Below are 19,932 nucleotides of genomic sequence, written 5' to 3' on the forward strand. Positions count from 1 at the left end.
TATATGTGCCAGATCTTCTTTATCCATTCATCTGTCAATGGATAAAAAAGATGTGGTACATATATACAATGGAATACTACTCAACCATAAAAAAGAGTGAAATAATGCCATTTACAGCAACATGGATGCAACTAGAGATTATCATACTAAGTGAAGTAAGTCAGAAGGAGAAAGACAAATACCATATGATATCACTTATATATGGAATCTAAAATACGACACAAATGAACCTATCTACGAAACAGAAACAGACTCACAGACATAGAGAACAGACTTGTGGTTGCCAAGAGGGAGGGGACGTGGGTGATTGGATGGATTGGGAGTTTGGTATAAGCAGATACAAACTATTATATATAGAATGGATAAACAACACGATCCTACTGTAGAGCACAGGGAAATATATTCAATATCCTGTGATAAACCATAACGGAAAAGAATATGAAAAAGAATGTGCACGTATATACATGTATGTGTCTATTTATAAATATGTGTAACTGAATCACTTTGCTGCACAGCAGAAGTTAACACAACATTGTAAATCAACTACATTTCAAATGAAATAAATTTTAAAAAATACTAAGTGCTGTCAGCTAAGACACTGAAAAAAGGCCTCCAAATTAGTCATGATATTAAAACTGCAAGGCAAAGTAAGCCTGAGTACAGCATGACTCACCCCAGCGGTGGTCTTTCTCTGTGTGCTTTGTGAAATTGCCCAATTCCTATAACTGGAGCACACTCTCTAAATTGCGTGCGTGCTGGGTAAACTTTAATCAATAAACGAACAAAAGCAGAATATGGCACTACCGCCTTAAGTGGACATTAAACATTTAAAACTCATTTCGGATACGGTTATGAGATTCAGTAAGCGTGCTGAGAAACATGCTGTCTTGAAGGGTCACTATTTTCCCCCCCTTATTGGAACAGACATTTAAGCAAATGACACGGACCTAAGTGTGAAGGGTGCGTCTGTCACGGGTCAGGGTGTTTTAGCAGCCACTGCATGAGCAGGGATAAATATTCCAGAACATGCAGTCAAGGGAGTACCCTTGCAAACACAGCAAGCTGTTAGGGCTTGTTGAGCAATGAACTCCACAAGACAAGTGGAGCCCGAAGTGGTAAATATTTTACCAAGGCTGGGAAAAAAGATCCTGCCAGCACCTTCTGCCCAGCCAGGTAAATCAAATCAAGACTTCAGTGAAATGTGCTTACTTGTACTGAGATGTTCCTGCAGACTCTTCCCGAGCAGCCTCCTGTGCAGAGTGCCTCCAACGCATAATGCTAAATCATGAAATTTTAAATGTACCCAGAAACCAAGATGGTAAACATCAAGATGATCCAGCCCTTCCTTTATTTCTGTCTTATCAGTGTTTCATCATACCTTCTCAAACTTTCTTGTATTGAGCACAGAAGAGTGTTTATGGGGCATAGCCATGGCCACCTGCTCCGCTGTAAATGGAGCCATTTCAAGGACTGACTGGGCTCCAAACAGCCACAGGGAATCTTTTAGGTCTGTTTTTGATCAACAGTCTTATCCTTCTTAAGAGAAGCACTTCCTTCCTAAGCACCCATACTCTTGGCCCATGGCCTGCATACTCCTTCTCAGCCAGGATGGAAGTCCCCAGGTACTCCCTCCCTCTAACGGCCCTGCATCCTGGGTGTCCTGGCCTCCCTCCCTCTGGGCTGTCTGGAGGTGGGGTCCCCTTCCTGTGAGCTAATCCCTCACCTGTGCCCAGTATCCTATCCCCTCCTATAGCCCCGGGGACTTTGCCTAGTCACTTATCTCCCCCTGTCTTTCCTCTCTTCACCAGTACCATTTAAGGATGATTAAGTAATGCTCTCTTAAAAGCCGTTCCCTGTCCTCATGTCCCTGCCAAATGAGACAGTAATTCTCTATTTTTATGCCTATTCCTTCACCTCACATTTATCCCTTCACTCATGAGCATCTAGTTTTTTCCCCAGCACTGTTGCGAAACTGCTCTGATAAATGCCGTTTGCTACGGGTTGATGTGTCCACCCCACGCCCGCCCAGAGATATGCTGAAGTCCTAACCTCATGCACCTGTGATGACTGTGACCTTATTTGGAAAAAGGGCCTTGATGTAATTAATTAAGATGAAGTCATGCTGGCTGACGGCGGGCCCTAAACCCAATATGACTTGGGTCCTTATGAAAAGAAGAGAAAACAGACACAGAACACAGACGCACAGAGACAATGCCATGTGACTACAGACTCAGAGAACTGGAGTGATGGGTCCACAAGCCAAAGAACGCCAAGGACTGCTGACAGCCACCCAAAGCTAAGAAGCGGCAAAGATTCTTCCCTGAGCTCTCAGAGCGTGGCCCTGGTGACACCTTGCTTTTGGACTTCTAGCCTTCAGAACTGTGAGAGAAGATATTGTGATTGCTTTAAACCACCCAGTTTGTAGTATTTGGTTACAGCAATACTGGGAAACTAATACACCATTGCTGACAGAGTTTCTGGGAGGGTAACCATCTGTCCCAGTTTTCCCAGAAGATAGTAGGGCGTTCAGTGCTACATCCCAAAAAAGTCTCGGGCAAATCAGGATGAGTTTGTCGCTCTACCTTCTGGCCCACAGGTGCCCTGGACTGGCCGCATCATCAGACACTCTGACGGCCACCTCCCTCTTGAAAAAGCTCTCCTTTCTTGGTTCCCATGACACCTGCTCTCAATTAGTTAACTCCCTCCGATGGCAGCTAGGAACTCAGCTTTCTCGATCGAACATCATTTCAGATTCCCCTTCTTTATTCCATCTGGAATCAACAGCCAAGAACTCAGGGCTCACTCTCAGTGCCTCCTGCTCCCTCCTGTCTTATAGCCTTTAAAACGTCAACAACTCCCTCTTCAAAGCTCCAGAATCCACCCAATTTTTTACATTTCTGCTACCACTCCCGCAGCTCAGGCCCTCATCGCTGCTCCCTTTGGTCACAGCAGCGGCCCCAGAATTTGCTCTTCCTGCGGGCATTTCTCCATCCTCCAAGGTGAGCCTGTGCAGACAAGAGGGGCGCTTCTTGAGATGCCTTTCGATGCCGTGCGTTATTGAATCCGCACTGTAAGTTTCATCTCCCTCTACTTCCTCTCTGTAATCTGAACTAACATTTCATGGCTTACTGTGCTCGACACTTGCCAAAACCTGCTGTGCTCCCCTCATGAGATTCATAAACACCTTCTAACAACCATCTGGGACTCAGCTCTGGCATTGCTGCATCCCAGAAACCCTCCTTAACCATTCCTCTACATCCCAGGCTGTCTGGTTCCGACACCCCTTCCCTGGGCTCACACAGCACCCGGCAAAGACACCTAAGGGGACCCTTAATACAATGTAATGCAACGGTCCTTTTGGTTTATATTCCTCAAGATATTCTAGACTCTTAACAGGAGCTAGGTTTTTTACCTCTATCTCCTCCATATTTAGCACAGACCCCGGTACATATATAGGCAGTTATTAAATGTCTGTTGAATGTTCACTCCAAATTTTAAAAATGAAAATTATAAGTATGTTGATAATGCCATTTATGAGCTATGGGGTTTTCCCAAATCCCAAAGCTTAGCAGTGCACTCTGTTGGAAAGTCCAGTGCGAAACACATACTCCTATCCAGGGCAATGAGAATGCAAAATGGTGCAACCTTCATGAAAGGGAATCAGGCAGGATCTAGCGAAACCACAACTGCATTCACCCCTTGACCCAGCAATCCCAATTCCAGGAATCTCTGTCAATGTTACACTTGCAAAAATATCAAAAGATGTGTGTGCAGGAGGCATTACACATTGTAACACTATACATGATCACTTCTCCCAGCAGGGAGTTGCTGAGTAGAGGAGAGTTCATTACATAGAGGAGAGCTATGTGCCTATGAGAAGAAGCCACATAAATCCATACTACTGGGATGTGGACTCCAGGGTATATCATGATGTCAAAAAATGCTAGATAGAGAAAACTCTGTATATATGCTACTTTTTAAGATTCACTCCAAATTTTAAAAATGAAAATTAAAAGTATGTTGATGATGCCATTTATGAGCTACGGGGTTTTCCCAAATCCCACAGCTTAGCAGTGCACTCTGTTGGAAAGTCCAGTGCGAAACACATACTCCTATCCAGGGCAATGAGAATGCAAAATGGTGCAACCTTCATGAAAGGGAATCAGGCAGGATCTAGCGAAACCACAACTGCATTCACCCCTTGACCCAGCAATCCCAATTCCAGGAATCTCTGTCAATGTTACACTTGCAAAAATATCAAAAGATGTGTGTGCAGGAGGCATTACACATTGTAACACTATACATGATCACTTCTCCCAGCAGGGAGTTGCTGAGTAGAGGAGAGTTCATTACATAGAGGAGAGCTATGTGCCTATGAGAAGAAGCGACATAAATCCACACTACTGGGACGTGGACTCCAGGGTATATCATGATGTCAAAAAATGCTAGATAGAGAAAACTCTGTATATATGCTACTTTTTAAGAAAAGAGGGTATGAATATATATGTGTATGTGTGTGTGGAGTTTGGTTTATGTTTAAAAAGAAGCATAAACTATAAACTATAAGGAAAAGGTGATCTAAAGGCAGAGAGAGTGAACAGGTAAGGAAAACAGTTTCTCTGAACACCACTTGTTTTATTAATTTGACTTTAAAACACTACAGAATAATGTAATGTAAATTTTGAAAATCTCGAAAAATCAGAAGTGAAATTAAACAAATGAAATTAACTGGATTTTGAGTTGGTGGCGCAACCATACAAAGGGAAATTCTTTCCATTTCAAGGTGCTAACTTTGCTTCAATTTTCCCGTGAGATTTATACCCTGAGGACTAAAAGAAAAGAAGAAAAATCATCCGAAAGGGTTTTCTGTAGTCAACAAGGACTAAAGTTGCACAGAACTGTTATTCTGAAATGACTAAGTATGTATTACAGGAAAAGGCAAAGGAATAATTATGCTGACCTGCAGAGACAGGATTCTGCGCACAGGAGAGAAAGATAGAGACATAAAATGGAAGAGGAGCAGAAAGTCCCTAGAGCCCTGGAGATGAACTGGAAGTATCCAGAGCAACTTCTGGTGCGTTTTAAAGAACGCTTTCCTTAGCTCTATTCACTGAAAACACCTGACTTTGATCACCCCTATGCTTGAATCAGATAAAAATGGCTGATTCTCAGGTCAATAGAAGGAAATGGATAAGAGGAGTCTTATTATCCCAGAGAATAATCAAGCCATCCAAGGCCACTTGGGTTGTTGCCAAAGAACTCAGCGGCCAACCTCAAGAGGCTCCCCTAGGCCTGAAATGTGACGATTTCACCATCTGTAAGAACATAAGCTGTAAGTGATGGAAATATACCAAATATTGAAATCCACGTATTAAAAATAATTCTAATAACCACTTTTTACAAAGCAAACATGACATTTTATTTGTCCCCTCTGGATAATGTTGGAGAACCAACTAAGTAGGCTCTTTAAAAAATGGTAGGGCTTCCCTGGTGGCGCGGTGGTTGCGCGTCCGCCTGCCGATGCAGGGGAACCGGGTTCGCGCCCCGGTCCGGGAGGATCCCACATGCCGCGGAGCGGCTGGGCCCGTGGGCCATGGCCGCTGGGTCTGCGCGTCCGGAGCCTGTGCGCCGCAACGGGAGAGGCCACAGCAGAGGGAGGCCCGCATACCACCAAAAAAATAAATAAATAAAAATAAAAATAATAAAATAAAAAATGGTAAAGGGAAGAAAAATAAGCATTCACCCTGCCTTTCCTACGTCAGTTGCGCCCTCGGGATATTCAAATAGTTAAGGAGGGAAAGTTACTTTATGTAGAAATATTTTAGCCATTAAATGAAAAAAGAATAGTAAAATTTAAAACTCCCAGTTTTTCACCCATGAATGAATCAGGAGATTTAGGCCGTGATCCTCGATGACTGATCATTTCACATCCCAGTGAAGGACACAGCACCATCCATGACACAGCAGAGACACAAAGATGCACACCTGAATCTGGGCAGCCTCTGGAAATCACTACTAATTTACAGACACATTCAGGACAGAAGAGTGTCCTAATGACAGCAATGGGAAGCTGGGCAAACCCTGGACTGTGGAAACTCTGCAGAAAAATGGACTCAAGTTTCTTTAAAAATTAATTTGCAAGGGGAGAGCAACAACAACAAAACACAGTGAAGGAAGAAGAGACTCAAGACTAGACGACACCAGCCAACTGCAATAGACGACACCAGCCAACTGCGCTAGATGAAGGTCCTTCCGTTCCTGACTCAGTTCAACTGATACCAGAACAAGGCACAAGCATTCCTGTGACCATCAGGGCTCTCACAGTACTCACTGGATGTTTCCTAATTTTATGGCATTGGTTTTTGTCTGGGTTTCTGATGTTTTGGTGTGATTATGGCATTATGAATTCCTTATCTTTGATAGCCAAGAAGTGAAATATTATGGCACTATTATATCATTTCTTGAATTTGCTTCAAAATAATTTGGTGAATGTGGGTAGAGCATGGGTGGGGATATACCAGAAAAAAGGTGGGCCTGAGATTAATAAATACAGGGCCTGGGTGTTCCTTAGACTCTTCTATTTTTGTATATATTTCAAATCTTTTTGTGATACGAAAGTTACAAAATAACAGACCACAAAACTATTCATTGGATGAATTATTAAAATATAATGTCTGATTAATTATACTCAGTTTCATGATATAAGAGCAAGTTCCCTGAGGACAGAGACAAAGACTAGTTTACTTATCACCTTAAATGCTTAGAAATGTCCAGGGTGTAAAGAACCCTAAATAAATTTTGATGAATTAAAGAATAAAAGAATGTGTATACACACTAGTCAATTGATCCTACAGATACGCAGGCATATCTGAGACAGTAGACCAATTCTGTCTGCCACGCAATGCCAGATAGAGACAAAGGCGTACACTGCGTGGTGGGACTAAGGCTTTGCTGGGAAACGCTGAAATGAAGAATTTTTTGTTTTGCTTGGTTTTGTTGTTATTTCTGTGGGTCACATTTTTCTCCCCCCGTTCAAATGCCTAGGACGGCACCTGTTAAGTAAAAGTGGCCTCAACAATGGGACTTTCTGCCCATGATAATTCTGAGCTTGGATTCTTCTTAAGATAGTGATCAGTTTCAGAATATGAAACTCTTGGGATGGGGGATTTTATATTTTTGCTCTGATTTTAAACAATGTCTAAAACAAGACTCACAGAATAATAGTGATAACCACCGCTATTCTGAGTATGGAACAAGCATTTAAATGGTGCCTTTGCAATCAGAGCGTGCTCGACCCTCACCTTTATAGGAGATGACCGGGTGCTCTGCTCTCTGGCACTGAGATGCATCTGTCTCCGGCTGGGCGAGTCGCCACCATCCCAGGCTTGAGAAGAGCCACGCAATGATGCAGGGTCCCTTCATGGTGGGCAAGAGACCTCAGGCTCCGGACACTTGTCTTTAACCAGAAGCTGGTCGTCCCGTCATGTGGGGAAAGTGCCTAGAACACGCAAAAGAGAACAAGTGCATTAACATGGGTTCACGTTTTCTGGTGGGTGGTCTTTCAGTAAAGCCCCATCACGCCCGTTAAAAAAAAAAGAGGCTTGCAGTGCTTGGACAAACACACCTTTTTCTAGGAGAGATTTCAGAAATGCGTGAGTAATGATGTATGTCTCAATCTAGACCTCTTTTCTCCCAATAATTTTATGAGAAAACCCATTGATTATAAAAGAAGGAGTGTTCACGTTTAAGCTCTGTCAAGTTGTCATCGTCCCCACCCCCATGAAGAATTCAGTTTCAGAGTTGTGATCATCGATTGGTTTTCTCTTGGAACATCATTCTCCCCCGCTCGTGCAAATGCAGATCTATATGTGGATGCCCTAAGAATCCCCTTCCCTTCCCTTTTCAAAATACAAAAGCCCCTATTAAATAAGGCCATGACCACTGTCCTTGACTAACAACCTGATTAATACTATGCTACCCAACTCTTAAAACTCATCCACAGCGGGTGCATTTCTCCTTTGAAATTTACAGATGACCTGCCTGCAAAGTTTTTGGCTAGAGATCAAGTGTGTATCAAATAAAACCTATATGGAGCACCTACTGGGTGAAATGAAATTGCTGTGCTGGGAGCTGGGAAACTTTAAAGATTACGAATAATTTAAAAGATTAATAAGCTTTCAAATAAGATAGGCTTATAAAAATAACTATAATCCAAGCTGTTAGAAAATCATAAAAAGAAGCAGGAGCGCTATGGGGGTTAGGAGAGAGAGTACGACTGCTATTTAGAGAGATCAAGGGTGGGTCAAAGGAAGACTTCATATTTGAGTTTAATAGTGGAGGATAAAGAGGATTTCAACAGATGGAGACTTCTGGAAGTAATCCAGAAGAGGATGAAAAGATGCACTGGGGGGCCAAGAGGAATGAGTAGGCAACATGTGTTGGGAACAGTTTACTGTACTTGACCCCAGGGGATAGAAAGGGGAGAACTGGAGAGCAGCTTAGAGAGAATGTTGGGTTAAGATTTGGAAGGTGAATGATACTAAGCTCTGAGGTCTCTATTTTTAGGCGATAAGCTACCACAGTATATTAACATTAGAAGAAATAGTAATCATTCTCACCATAGCATACACAGGAAATCGGCTAAAGAAGAGCATAAAGGTCGAGAAGTTAAACTGAAGATACAGCAGTTGTTCAGAAAAGAAAGAAAGGAGGCTGTGACTTCAGGTGTGGTCAATGTGAACAGAAACTAAGGTAAACCCAGCAAACACTCAGTGTGATGGGTACGGCAGAGCACAGAGAATTAAAGATGTCCACAGCTTCTTCCACCTTCCTCCCACTGAAGGCTGGATCTTCACCCCCTCTCTTGAATCTGAGTTGGCTCTCTGACTGCTTTGCTCAGTCAGATACAACAGAAGTGATGGTACCCTAGTTTCCAAGCCCATACCCTAAGAGGCTAGCAGTTTCTACTTCCTGTCTCCTCTGGGGCACTGAGACACTGGGTCAGAAGTGATGGTACCCTAGTTTCCAAGCCCATACCCTAAGAGGCTAGCAGTTTCTACTTCCTGTCTCCTCTGGGGCACTGAGACACTGGGTCAGAAGTGATGGTACCCTAGTTCCCAAGCCCATACCCTAAGAGGCTAGCAGTTTCTACTTCCTGTCTCCTCTGGGGCACTGAGACACTGGGTCAGAAGTGATGGTACCCTAGTTTCCAAGCCCATACCCTAAGAGGCTAGCAGTTTCTACTTCCTGTCTCCTCTGGGGCACTGAGACACTGGGTCAGAAGCCCAATGTCCCTGAAACTGCCATGCCAGGGAGACCACATATAGGTCCTCCTGGTGATGTTCCCACTAAGCCCAGCTTCCCAGCCAGCCCCACCAAGGCACCTGATATATGAGTAAAGCTGAAGCCCACTGAGTGACTTTAGTATCACAAGAGCAAAGAAATCAACTAGTTGAGCGCTGTCCAATTTCCTAACCCCCGAGGTGTGAAATATAATAAATGGTTGTCGTACTAATCTGTTAAATTGGGAGGAACAGAAAGCAAAGAGGCACAGATGGACTGCAGATAAAGAATGTGAGTCACTTTGAGGACAGCCATGCCATTTTTTAAAATATGATAATCAACAGAAGAAGTTTTAGAGGAGGATATGATCATTTGGTTTTGTGCATGTTGGGTTAAGATGCCAAGAGAATATTTAAGGAAATGCAGCAGATTGTGGAAAATCCAGGTTGGATGCTCAGGAAAAAAAAGAATTCAGAGACAGCATATAATCTTTGGAATGTTTAAAATCATGGTGTGGTTGGGACTCACCAGGGGAAAGCAGGCGAGAAAAAAAGGGCTAAAGAGAAGTGTTTATTTAGAATTTGTTCAAGAAAAGTAACCACACGAAGATGAGACAAGAGAACAGATATAGCGCGTCAAGTGAACACAGCACCATGGGAGCCAAGTTAAGTTGGAGGATAGAAATAACACGTTTTAAAAAGAGGTCTCAAATGTAAAATAGATAGCTAGTGGAAAGCAGCTGCATCGCACAGGGAGATCAACTTGGTACCAAGGCACCTAGAGGGGTGGGATAGAGAGGGTGGGAGGGAGATGCAAGAGGGAGGGGATATGGGGATATATGTATACATATAGCTGATTCACTCTGTTATACAACAGAAACCAATACAACATTGTAAAGCAATTATACTCCAATAAAGATGTTTTAAAAAAATTTTTAATAAAAAATTAAAAAATAAAAAGAGGCCTCATCCACTGTACCCCGATGAAGTAGAGCGAAGACTACTGGCTTTAGTCAAAGGACATATATACACTACCGAACGTAAACTAGATAGCTAGTGGGAAGCAGCCGCATAGCACAGGGAGATCAGCTCGCTGCTTTGTGACCACCTAGAGGGGTGGGATAGGGAGGGTGGGAGGGAGGGAGACGCAAGAGGGAAGAGATATGGGAACCTATGTATATGTATAACTGATTCACTTTGTTATAAAGCAGAAACTGACACACCACTGTAAAGCAATTATACTCCAATAAAGATGTTAAAAAAAAAAAAAAAGGACAGTCAATGGTCAACTTTGGGGTCAGTTTCAGAAAAACAGGAGACAGAATCCATGACATGAGAAAGCAAGAAGGGAACAGATGAAGCAAAAGTGGGACAGAATATCTGTGGTAACTTGAATGCTAGGTAACCCCAGAAAATTCAGTGAAATCAGGTAAGCACTGAAGGACCAAAGTTCAGAAAATTTTAGGGTACAGAAAACAGATCATTAAATGTGGCTTCTTTTCTGAGGAGTGGTGAGTGGAGAAGAAATTGTAGATTTAAGAGGGAGAGGCAGTATAAGATCCAGAAAAACAGGGGTGGCAAACTATTAAGGTTCCAGTAGAGAGGGTGGTTATGAAAGGGAGGAGAGAGGCCTCTTCTTTAAAAAGGGCTGTGCACACGAATACATGGTGAGATGTCAAGATGGAGAAAACACGAAGTGGAGGGTACATCGAATTTCACAGTCTCCATATTTTGCGCCCCACTGACTCAATCCTCCCACGGATGGAAATGTTCAAATTAGGCAGAGAAAAAAGTGAAGGGGCTGCAAATCATGATGAGGCAAGAGTATGGTTTCCGGAGGAGGGAGAGGGTCTGAGCATGAACGTGGGGGAAGGAAAGGAGAGGAAAACTGGGAGCCAAGGATACATCTGTCCAATGGGTCCATAATCCCTGACCAGGCCAGTACATTGTAATGCACAATGGAGGCACACATGCTATTTTTTTCCTGGGTTATAAAATTTAAAGTATGATTAATTTCACTCTTGGAAAGGGGTCACAGTCTGCAAAACTGGAGACTGCTCTTGAACTCCAGTCTGGAGGCAAATACATGAAGCAGCCCATCTTTCTTCTCCCTCTGACCTGAGACTTACGACATGACATTTTACCAAATGACATATCTTAACAGGAGTTGGGGATTAACACATAGACACTACTATATAGAAAACAGAAAATCAACAAGGACCTACTGTGTAGCACAGGGAACTCTACTCAATATTCTGTAATAACTTACATGGGAAAAGCATCTGAAAAAGAATGGCTAGATGTATATGTAGAACTGAATGACTTTGCTGTACACCTGAAACTAACACAACATTGTAAATCAACTATATTCCAACATAAAATAAGAAATTAAGTTTAAAAAGAGTAACACCTGTTAGAGGCGTTTTATTTTATTTTTTTATTTCTATTTTTTGGCTGCGTTGGGTCCTCGTTGCGGCGCGCGGGCTTTCTCTAGCTGTGGCGAGCAGGGGCTATTCTTTGTCGTGGTGCGCGGGCATCTCATTGTGGTGGCTTCTCTTGCTGCGGAGCACGGGATCTAGGCGCAAGGGCTATTGTGGCGCACGGGCTTAGGTGCTCCGCGGCACGTGGGATCTTCCCGGACCGGGGCTCGAACCTGTGTCCCCTGCATCGGCAGGCGGATTCTTAACCACTGCGCCGCCGGGGAAGCCCCGTTAGAGGTGTTTTAGATGTAATTTTGATCTGTTCAGAGCAAGGAGATTTGGAAAGGGCTGCAGGTAGGGTGTCACTGCCCCACATCAAAACAAAATGGTGATGATAAAAAATTATGGGAAGGAGAGTGAAAGCAACAGTGAACTCTCAGCAAGCGCTAGCTGGCTCTGTGGCAGGCAGGACACCAAGCACTTACACCCACACCTGGCACCCAACAGGCACCCAGAGCAGTATCTCTGACACGTCAACTTCCAGCGAACAGCATCCATCACAGAAATGGACGGGAGCATGGCCGTCTTGACCTCTGAGACTGAGCTCAGGTCACCCTAGGGCTAAAAGCAAATTCCTCTCTTGCAGATAGTTTTCAGTGTGTAAGACCCAGGCCAACATAGAATCCCCTCTGTTAACCAGGAAACAAGTTATACAGACAACTGCCAATTGGACCTGTCCTATATTTCCAATAGCCGTGCATTCCCATCTCAGTCCTAACATCTTGCCTCCCGAAGGAAAGGCGAAGAAGAATAACACAAGTGCCTGGAACGTTCCTTCCCTGGGATGTTGAAAGTGATGATTAGAGAAGAAAATGCCCTGTCAAGTGAAAGAGCTGCTAAAATGGGACAGACCCATGGTCCTATGGGGATGAGATGAAATGATATGTTTGCCACGTTAAGCTAAGGGAAGCACATTTAATGAGAACAGGTGATTTTTAGAAGTTTATAATTTTCAGACCATAACACGTTACCTTTGTTCTTAAAATAAAGGTACTGTAAACAGTCAGCCTGGTAAGGTACCAGGGAGGGGTGTTCACAGTTGTCATGTAGATCAGGGTTTTCTCAGCATCCCACCATGCAAAGCTAACTCGTTGAATAGTCCTTTACTCAAAACAGGCTCAGCTCTAAATATCAGGTCCTCCCATCCTGTACTCTCACCTCTCAGTGGAGTATGGTGGGGTGGGGAGAAGCATATTTATATCAGAGATTTTAGTGCTCAATCTACTGACATTTCCAGCCAGGTAATTCTTTGTTCTGGGAGCTGTTCTGTGCATTTAACAGCATCCCTGGCCTCTCTACCCACTAGATGCCAGGAGCAACCCCCCAATCTGTGCCAACCAAAATTGGCTCCAGACTTTGTCAAATCGCCCTGGTTGAGAATCTCTGATTTGTATGTATCAAAATACCTCTCCTCGGGCTTCCCTGGTGGCGCGGCGGTTGGGAGTCCGCCTGCCGATGCAGGGGGACGCGGGTTCGCGCCCCGGTCCGGGAGGATCCCGCGTGCCGCGGAGCGGCTGGGCCCGTGAGCCGTGGCCGCTGGGCCTGCGCGTCCGGAGCCTGTGCTCCGCGGCGGGAGAGGCCGCGGCAGTGGGAGGCCCGCGTACCGCACACAAAAAAAAACACCTCTCCTCTTCAGAAATTAAATAAGCTATCATCACGTGAAAGATTATTTTAAAATATGCTTACATAAATCACCCACTGAATTCGTATTGAGCCATTTCAGCAAAATTTCAATAAAAACGAAAGTCACCTTAATTATAACTATTTGCTACATCGGGGAAATACATGATGAAGGAATTTTCAAAGGATCAATTTCAATAAAAGTTGTTCGAATTTCATCCTACCACCTCTGGAAAATTAAAAATATGTTTGGTGACTTAATACTAAACAAGTTGATTTTGCCAATAGGAAGATTTATTACAGCAGGCCACTTTGGGCTACAAAACAGAAGCATTTTTGTTGTATCTATTTCAAAATCCCTGAAGCCTTCCCTTTAGTTTCCTGATGTGGGAGTAGGTTCTCTCTATAAGCTCGGTCTAAATAAGCAAAACTCCATATATACATGTTTGTGCAATAAATGACATTTCTCATTCACACCCACACGGCAAATGAATAGGCTTTGGGGAATAGAAAATAACTGTTCCTTTTAGTTAAAAAAAACTGCTGTCAGATAAAATAGAAGTCAAAAGAATGAAAGCTTACACAAGAAGTTCTGCTTCAGGAACAAAGTCTAATTAGTGATTAATAAAAATAGATCCAAAATAAGCTTCATGTACTTTTTTTCAGGGGAGGCTGGTGTTCCTCTGAGTCTTTGACCCACTGTAAAGTTGGAAGTGGCCAGACCCATGGGCGCAACTCAGAGAGTCCACAGAAACTCTGCCAGCCCGGCTCCTACCTGATGGCTTTAGGAGCTCCACTGCAGACAAGATGGAGAAGTCAGGTGAGAGAACTGACCAATGAGCTGCTCGGAGAGGACCAGGAAGCCGAGCCCCACACCCACTGCAGCACAGGAGCCCTTGAGAGGATGCATCGCGTGCGCATCTCAGCTGTAAAAAGTTACAGTCTGTTGTAACATCAGAAGCACAACGACAGGATTTATAAGAAGGGGATGGACAGCTCTTCTGAAAGGTCTGTGTTTGCTCTCATCTTTCCATCCACCTCTTGGCCCTATTCCATGGGATCAGATGAAACACTCCCCCAGAGACGAAAGCCCCAGCCCGAACCGAAGGCAGCAGAACCGCTGAAGAAATCAGCCCATCATCTGAACAAACCATGGAGCCTTATTCCCGCACACCCTGGCACAGCCAAACATGGTGTTACGACATCTACCGCAGAGTCGTCAGCTGCTGCCAGGTAAACAGCCTTGCCTTGCAAACTGCCTTGCCCTAGTCAAACCCTCTCAGGATTTTCCACTGCTTTCCGAAGAGAATACTCTGCCCTTCCACCAACGAGCCATCTCCTCCTAATTGCACCTCCACTACTCCCAGTGCCAAGGCTTCCTTCCAGCCCCTCCAGCCTAGCCATGGTCCTCCGGGTAAGCCTCGCACACTCTCTGCATGTTTGCTGACGCCTCGGGCCCCACTTCTGCCCCGAGTCTTCCCACTACACAAGGTCAAGGCTGGCCTCCACCTTCTGCACACACAGCGGCCGCCCACTCCAGCCAAGGTGGCAGATCCTTTCTGGAAAACCCTGATGAACCAATTACAGTGCCTGCTTCCTCATCAAGGGTTCCACGGAAAGTCATATAACCTTTCGCGTTTCTAAGCTTTGACTTCTCCTTTGTACCGTACACAAGCTACGGGTTGAACACGCAGTTACAGCCCCAAATGTAAGCATTCCAAGAAGCTCAATCGGCCATCTGAATGAATCAGAAATCACGTAGCCGACGTTCTATTAAGCACCATCCAGAACTCACCCCTCCTTTGCCACTGAACAAGCACCATTGTCAGATGGTTTATGCAGACCCTTGGCACACAGGAGACAGGAAGTGAGTCAACAACTCACTGAATCCGAGAGGTGGAAGGGCCGGCTGAAATCACCTCATCTCTCCCTTCACTTTGCAGCAGAGAAAGCGAAGGCTCAAATGGATTGAACGGATCTTACAGGTTAAGGTAAGATCAAGTGTGCAGTGTCAGGCCATGTCAAAACAGGAGAAAAACCCTCTGGCCCTTTGCCTGGCACACTCAGCCTTCCTGCTCACACTGGTAAAACCACACATTTATGGCCACAAGTTCAAACAACCAGAACTACCCCCAGAAACATAGTCTTCTCCCCAGAGTAAAGCGTAAGAGATGAACCCATGGCCTGGAAACAGGGGGCATCATTAATCCAGCCAGTCATACTGAAGGATGCCACCTGTGGGCAAGGGACAGCCCTCCAACACGGAAGAGGACACAGTCCGGGCACTTCCAGCTCAACAGGTATGAGTAGTCAAGCAAGTAAAAGTCCATCTTTGGATAATTACCAAATTATCCTAGAAGTAGGAGCAAAGTCTTAGGGAACATAGAAAAGGGAGGAATCCCTCTGAATGGATGAAGAAGACAGAGCTATGGCTTCTGAAGGGGTTCAAGTTCAAGTGTTCAAAGAAGGGGGAATAAAGCTCAGGGAGCATCCCAGCCCTCAGTGTCTTCATGGCTGGAAGGAACGTGTTGAATGAATCTGTGCTCTACTTCCTGGCTGGAAGGAACGTGTTGAATGAATCTGTGCTCTTTCCTAGTAGTAATGTCAGACATTCTAGGTACTGAGCAGGAAATGGGATTAAATGAAGAATCAATAAAACGATAAACTTAAGTTAATGCACAGTGTTCAAGTAAATAGATTCTTCTAACCTTTTTCAAAAACAATAACCGAACGTTTTATTCTTTGGGAAATAAAGCAAAATTAAAGTTTTCTTGTTATGGCGTGGAGTCTGTAAGGGCAATCAGGATGTTCACCAGACATATTGCATCTTCAGTTTTTAGGTACGTTTTTATGAAAATTGGATCCTCTTTATATTACTTTAACCCATGTACCGTCACTGCCAAATTTCAGCCAAAAGAGGTTTAACACAAATGAATTAGTGCAACAGTTTTAGGAATGTCTTAATGAAAACACTGACCGCCCTCAAGTACAGAAACACTGCCAGATGCCACCTTCAGGTAACTGAGTAAGAAAATGACTTTGTTACTCATAGGTTTTCATCGTAACTGAACTGAGATGAGATCGGATTTTATGGCTATATAAAATGACTTCATGGAATAGAATGGGAAAAAGCAAACATTGACGTATTTTACACATTTCAATAATGGTTCAGCTCCAGCGACCTTATTTTATCTCTCTCTCTTCAAAGGGAATTATTATTACACTTTTGTCTTTTTCCCCTTGTTTAGCTCCAGGTCGCCTGGAGGGACCATAAAAATAAATGAAGTCCACTAGATAAAATTATTATTTACACAAAGGCAATAGTAATTTTATCTGTCAGCAGGTTTTAAAACTAAATGAAGGTTCATTCAATCTACTTCTGTGCTAGCTAAATCAAGAGGAATACTTTCTAAGAATGAAAAAAAAAAAAAAACGCTTAAATAACGGGTCTTTCAAGGCAACGTAACTATATTGACAATTTCTAAAGGCTTTATCTAGAGAGAGGAAACTCATAGGGACAGAACAAAACAATCACATTATAAATGACTCTCATAATGTGACAATTACTATTCATAGCTCCCGTTCCTTTTTAGGTAAGCTAGGCAGGAACTGGAGTGCCACTTTGTCTCTTGTCACCTAGAAGGTGTGACGTCTGTGATGACCTGCAAAAGCATGCAACACTGGCAGGAAGAAAAAAATGCTCCCCAACGTTTCTGCTCCAGTCAGCATCACTGGTCGCCTTCTGATGGCCAAGTCCGGTAAGCTGATGCAACTGGACATCTATCACCATGGCATCTGCGCCCGCGACCTCTCCAACTGAGTATCTCCCCAAACCCTCTCCTCCCTGGTTTCCTTAACACCCCGCTCTCCCTGTGTGCTTACTGCATCCAGAACTCTTACTCCCGTCCTCCGTTTAAATGGAAGTGCACCCCACCCCAATTTCTCTCTTTGAGGACTCGCCCACCATTTTCTCCTCCTTCATCTTCCCAAAGGTCATGTGTCGTTTTGTCTCTATGTTCTGACAGCTCTTCCCTTTTACCCATATTTAGAATCATGCCCCACTCCCCACCCTAACCAACCCTCTCTATTTCTCACGTCTACATTGTTAGCTGTTTTTGACAGGTTTCCCTGCCTCTGGTTCCAATTCTTAAGCTTCATCTCTGAGTAGCCTTCTCTGACTTTTTCCCACTCCCCCCCCCACCCCCATGTGGCCCCCCTGTACATCAACACTCATTTCTATTATAGTTGTTATCACCCGGAACTACAATTGCCTGTGTATGTGCCTCCTTCTAAAACAGGCTGTGAAAATCTCAACCTCTGGACAATACAGGATGTAGTAGACACAGAAAGTTACCACCCGAAGAATGAGTTCATGGAGAAAAACAGTGTAAATCAACATACACCTCTCTACCTTCTGATCAATATTTATGCTTCCATTAAAATGCAATTCTTGTTCCCTTTCCTTCTATGGCTCTGCTATTCATTGTCACAGATGTTTTATTCCTCTATTAAAATTCTCTTAACATCTGGTCCAAATATGAGGATCCCCATGGTTCTGAGAAATGTCCTTTCTAAATGTCATAATTTTCCAATTAGTGGTCAAAGGGATGAAGGGATTACTATAGGCAGACCAGCTAAAAAGAGGAAGTCTCCCGGGTCTAGAAACATGAAAGCCCATGGAAGATATAACCGAAGTGTGTGAACCCCGAGGGGTGTGAGTAAGTTACTCTGGCACACCACAATTTGCTGGAACCACTTGAAAAATCAAAAGACAAAAAAAAAAAAAAAAAAAAAAAAAGGAAGATATTACAATTCACAGCAGAAGTAAATTCATCAAATTCATTATTCTAGGGTGAAAATGCAAACACCTTGAAATTGTATCAGATAAATTTACAGATAACAGCCTACTGATACACTTGGGAAAACTAGGCTATTTAGTGAAAAGGCCTCTGATGGGTGTCTTCAGATTTCAGTTGGGAATGGCCCTCGTGTGTGACGTCTGACGATACCGATTAGGCCAGTGGACCAATACACCAAAGCTGATTCATTTGAGTTCAAATGTGTCGCACTCTTTGGTCTAAGGACAAAAAAGATAGACCTCAAGAGCGCTAATTACAATTTTGGGGTCCGTTTATTCGAAACAAGAATAAGAAATCCTTACCAAAATAAAAAATAACTATATTGTGCTGCATATTTGAAATTTGCTGAGAGAGTAAATCTTAAAAGGTCTCATCACAAGAAAAAAAATACTGAGCCATATCATATCAACATCAAAGATTCTGCTAATCGGAGAACAATAAAACACAAGAAACTGCAAAGAAGGTTATATGGTGATGCACAGCATTAATACATCTCTTGTTTTCCTGAAATAAGCCTGTAAAATAAGTATTAGCATTCTTTCCTAGTCTACAGATGTGAAGACTCAAGGAGTTCCCACAGATAAACGGAACAGCCAACAATTCTAACAGGTACATCCCTGGCTCCAAATCCATGGTCATCTCGCTACACTGAAGGTACCATCCCAGTGTATACCTCGTTTCTGCAGTTATCAGTTATTGACTAGGAATCCGGAGCTCGGCTAGACACATGGATCCTCTGGTTAAAAAAAATTAGCAGGTGCTCTATTTCTACCCACTGACTTCAGTCGGGCCTGAATATGTGTTTCCTCGGGGACAGAAATTTCGCGAAGTGACTGGCGCGTCATTCACCCATCCTGGAGCCTGAGACCTCACTGATCATAATTTAACCCAGATAGTGATGCATGTGCCCCCGCCCTCGAACAACTAACTATGAGATGGCCTTAGCATCTAGTGTCACTCTCTGCTCACCATCTACACAGCCTCCTGGGAGCTCAAGTTCTGGAAGAGCAACCATCAGCAGGTGAACATAGATGTATATATCTCAGCCCCAACCTGACCCTGACACTGCAACTTCCATCCTCTCTTCTCTTCTACTTGAGGGCAGAGAATTACCTCCAACCAAACATGGACCTAACAAACCCTCAGTTGCCCCTCTTCCCCCAAATCCGTTTCCCGCCTGAGCCCTCCCCATCACAGCTAGAGTCATTTTGGCTTGCCTAATTCCCCCACCTGCCACTCTAAACCATCAGTAAACCCTGTCCTATGGATCACACACCTGGCCCCCTCTCACCTCCATGGCTGCAATCCCACGTGAAGCTGCTTCCTCTCTCCCCTGGACTCAGCAGAAGCCTCTCTAGTCGGGGTCTTGGGGCTTTCAGTCTTGCCTCCCCTGCACCAAAGCCTATTATCTACGTTACAACCAGAGCAATCTTTGTAAAGAGACTAAACAAGTCAAACTCAGAGAAGCAGAGGGTAGAACTGGCTGCCAAGGGCTGGGAGTGGGAGAAACGGCGAGATGTTGATCAAGGGGTACAAAGGTTCAGTTATGCAGGCTGGATACGTTCTGGAAATCTAATGGACAGCATGGTGACTATCGTTAATAATACCATATTGTGTGCTTGAAATGTGCTAAGAGAGTAGATCTGAAATGTCCTCTACACACACACACACACACACACACACACACACACA

At 43.9% G+C, this 19,932-nt stretch overlaps 1 protein-coding gene across 1 annotated transcript in view; it reads right to left on the reverse strand.

Annotated features, from left to right (window-relative positions):
- Positions 1-19,932, reverse strand: part of SEMA5A (semaphorin 5A) — a 429,431-nt gene that overhangs the window by 343,644 nt on the left and 65,855 nt on the right. Inside the window, exon 4 of the mRNA XM_024120827.2 lies at positions 7,302-7,498. Coding sequence (XP_023976595.1) covers positions 7,302-7,422 — 121 coding nt within the window. The 5' untranslated portion in view covers positions 7,423-7,498. The remainder of the gene's footprint in view (positions 1-7,301; positions 7,499-19,932) is intronic.

Source organism: Physeter macrocephalus, chromosome 8 (genome assembly GCF_002837175.3).
Source record: "Physeter macrocephalus isolate SW-GA chromosome 8, ASM283717v5, whole genome shotgun sequence".
NCBI classification, from domain to species: Eukaryota; Metazoa; Chordata; class Mammalia; order Artiodactyla; family Physeteridae; genus Physeter; species Physeter macrocephalus.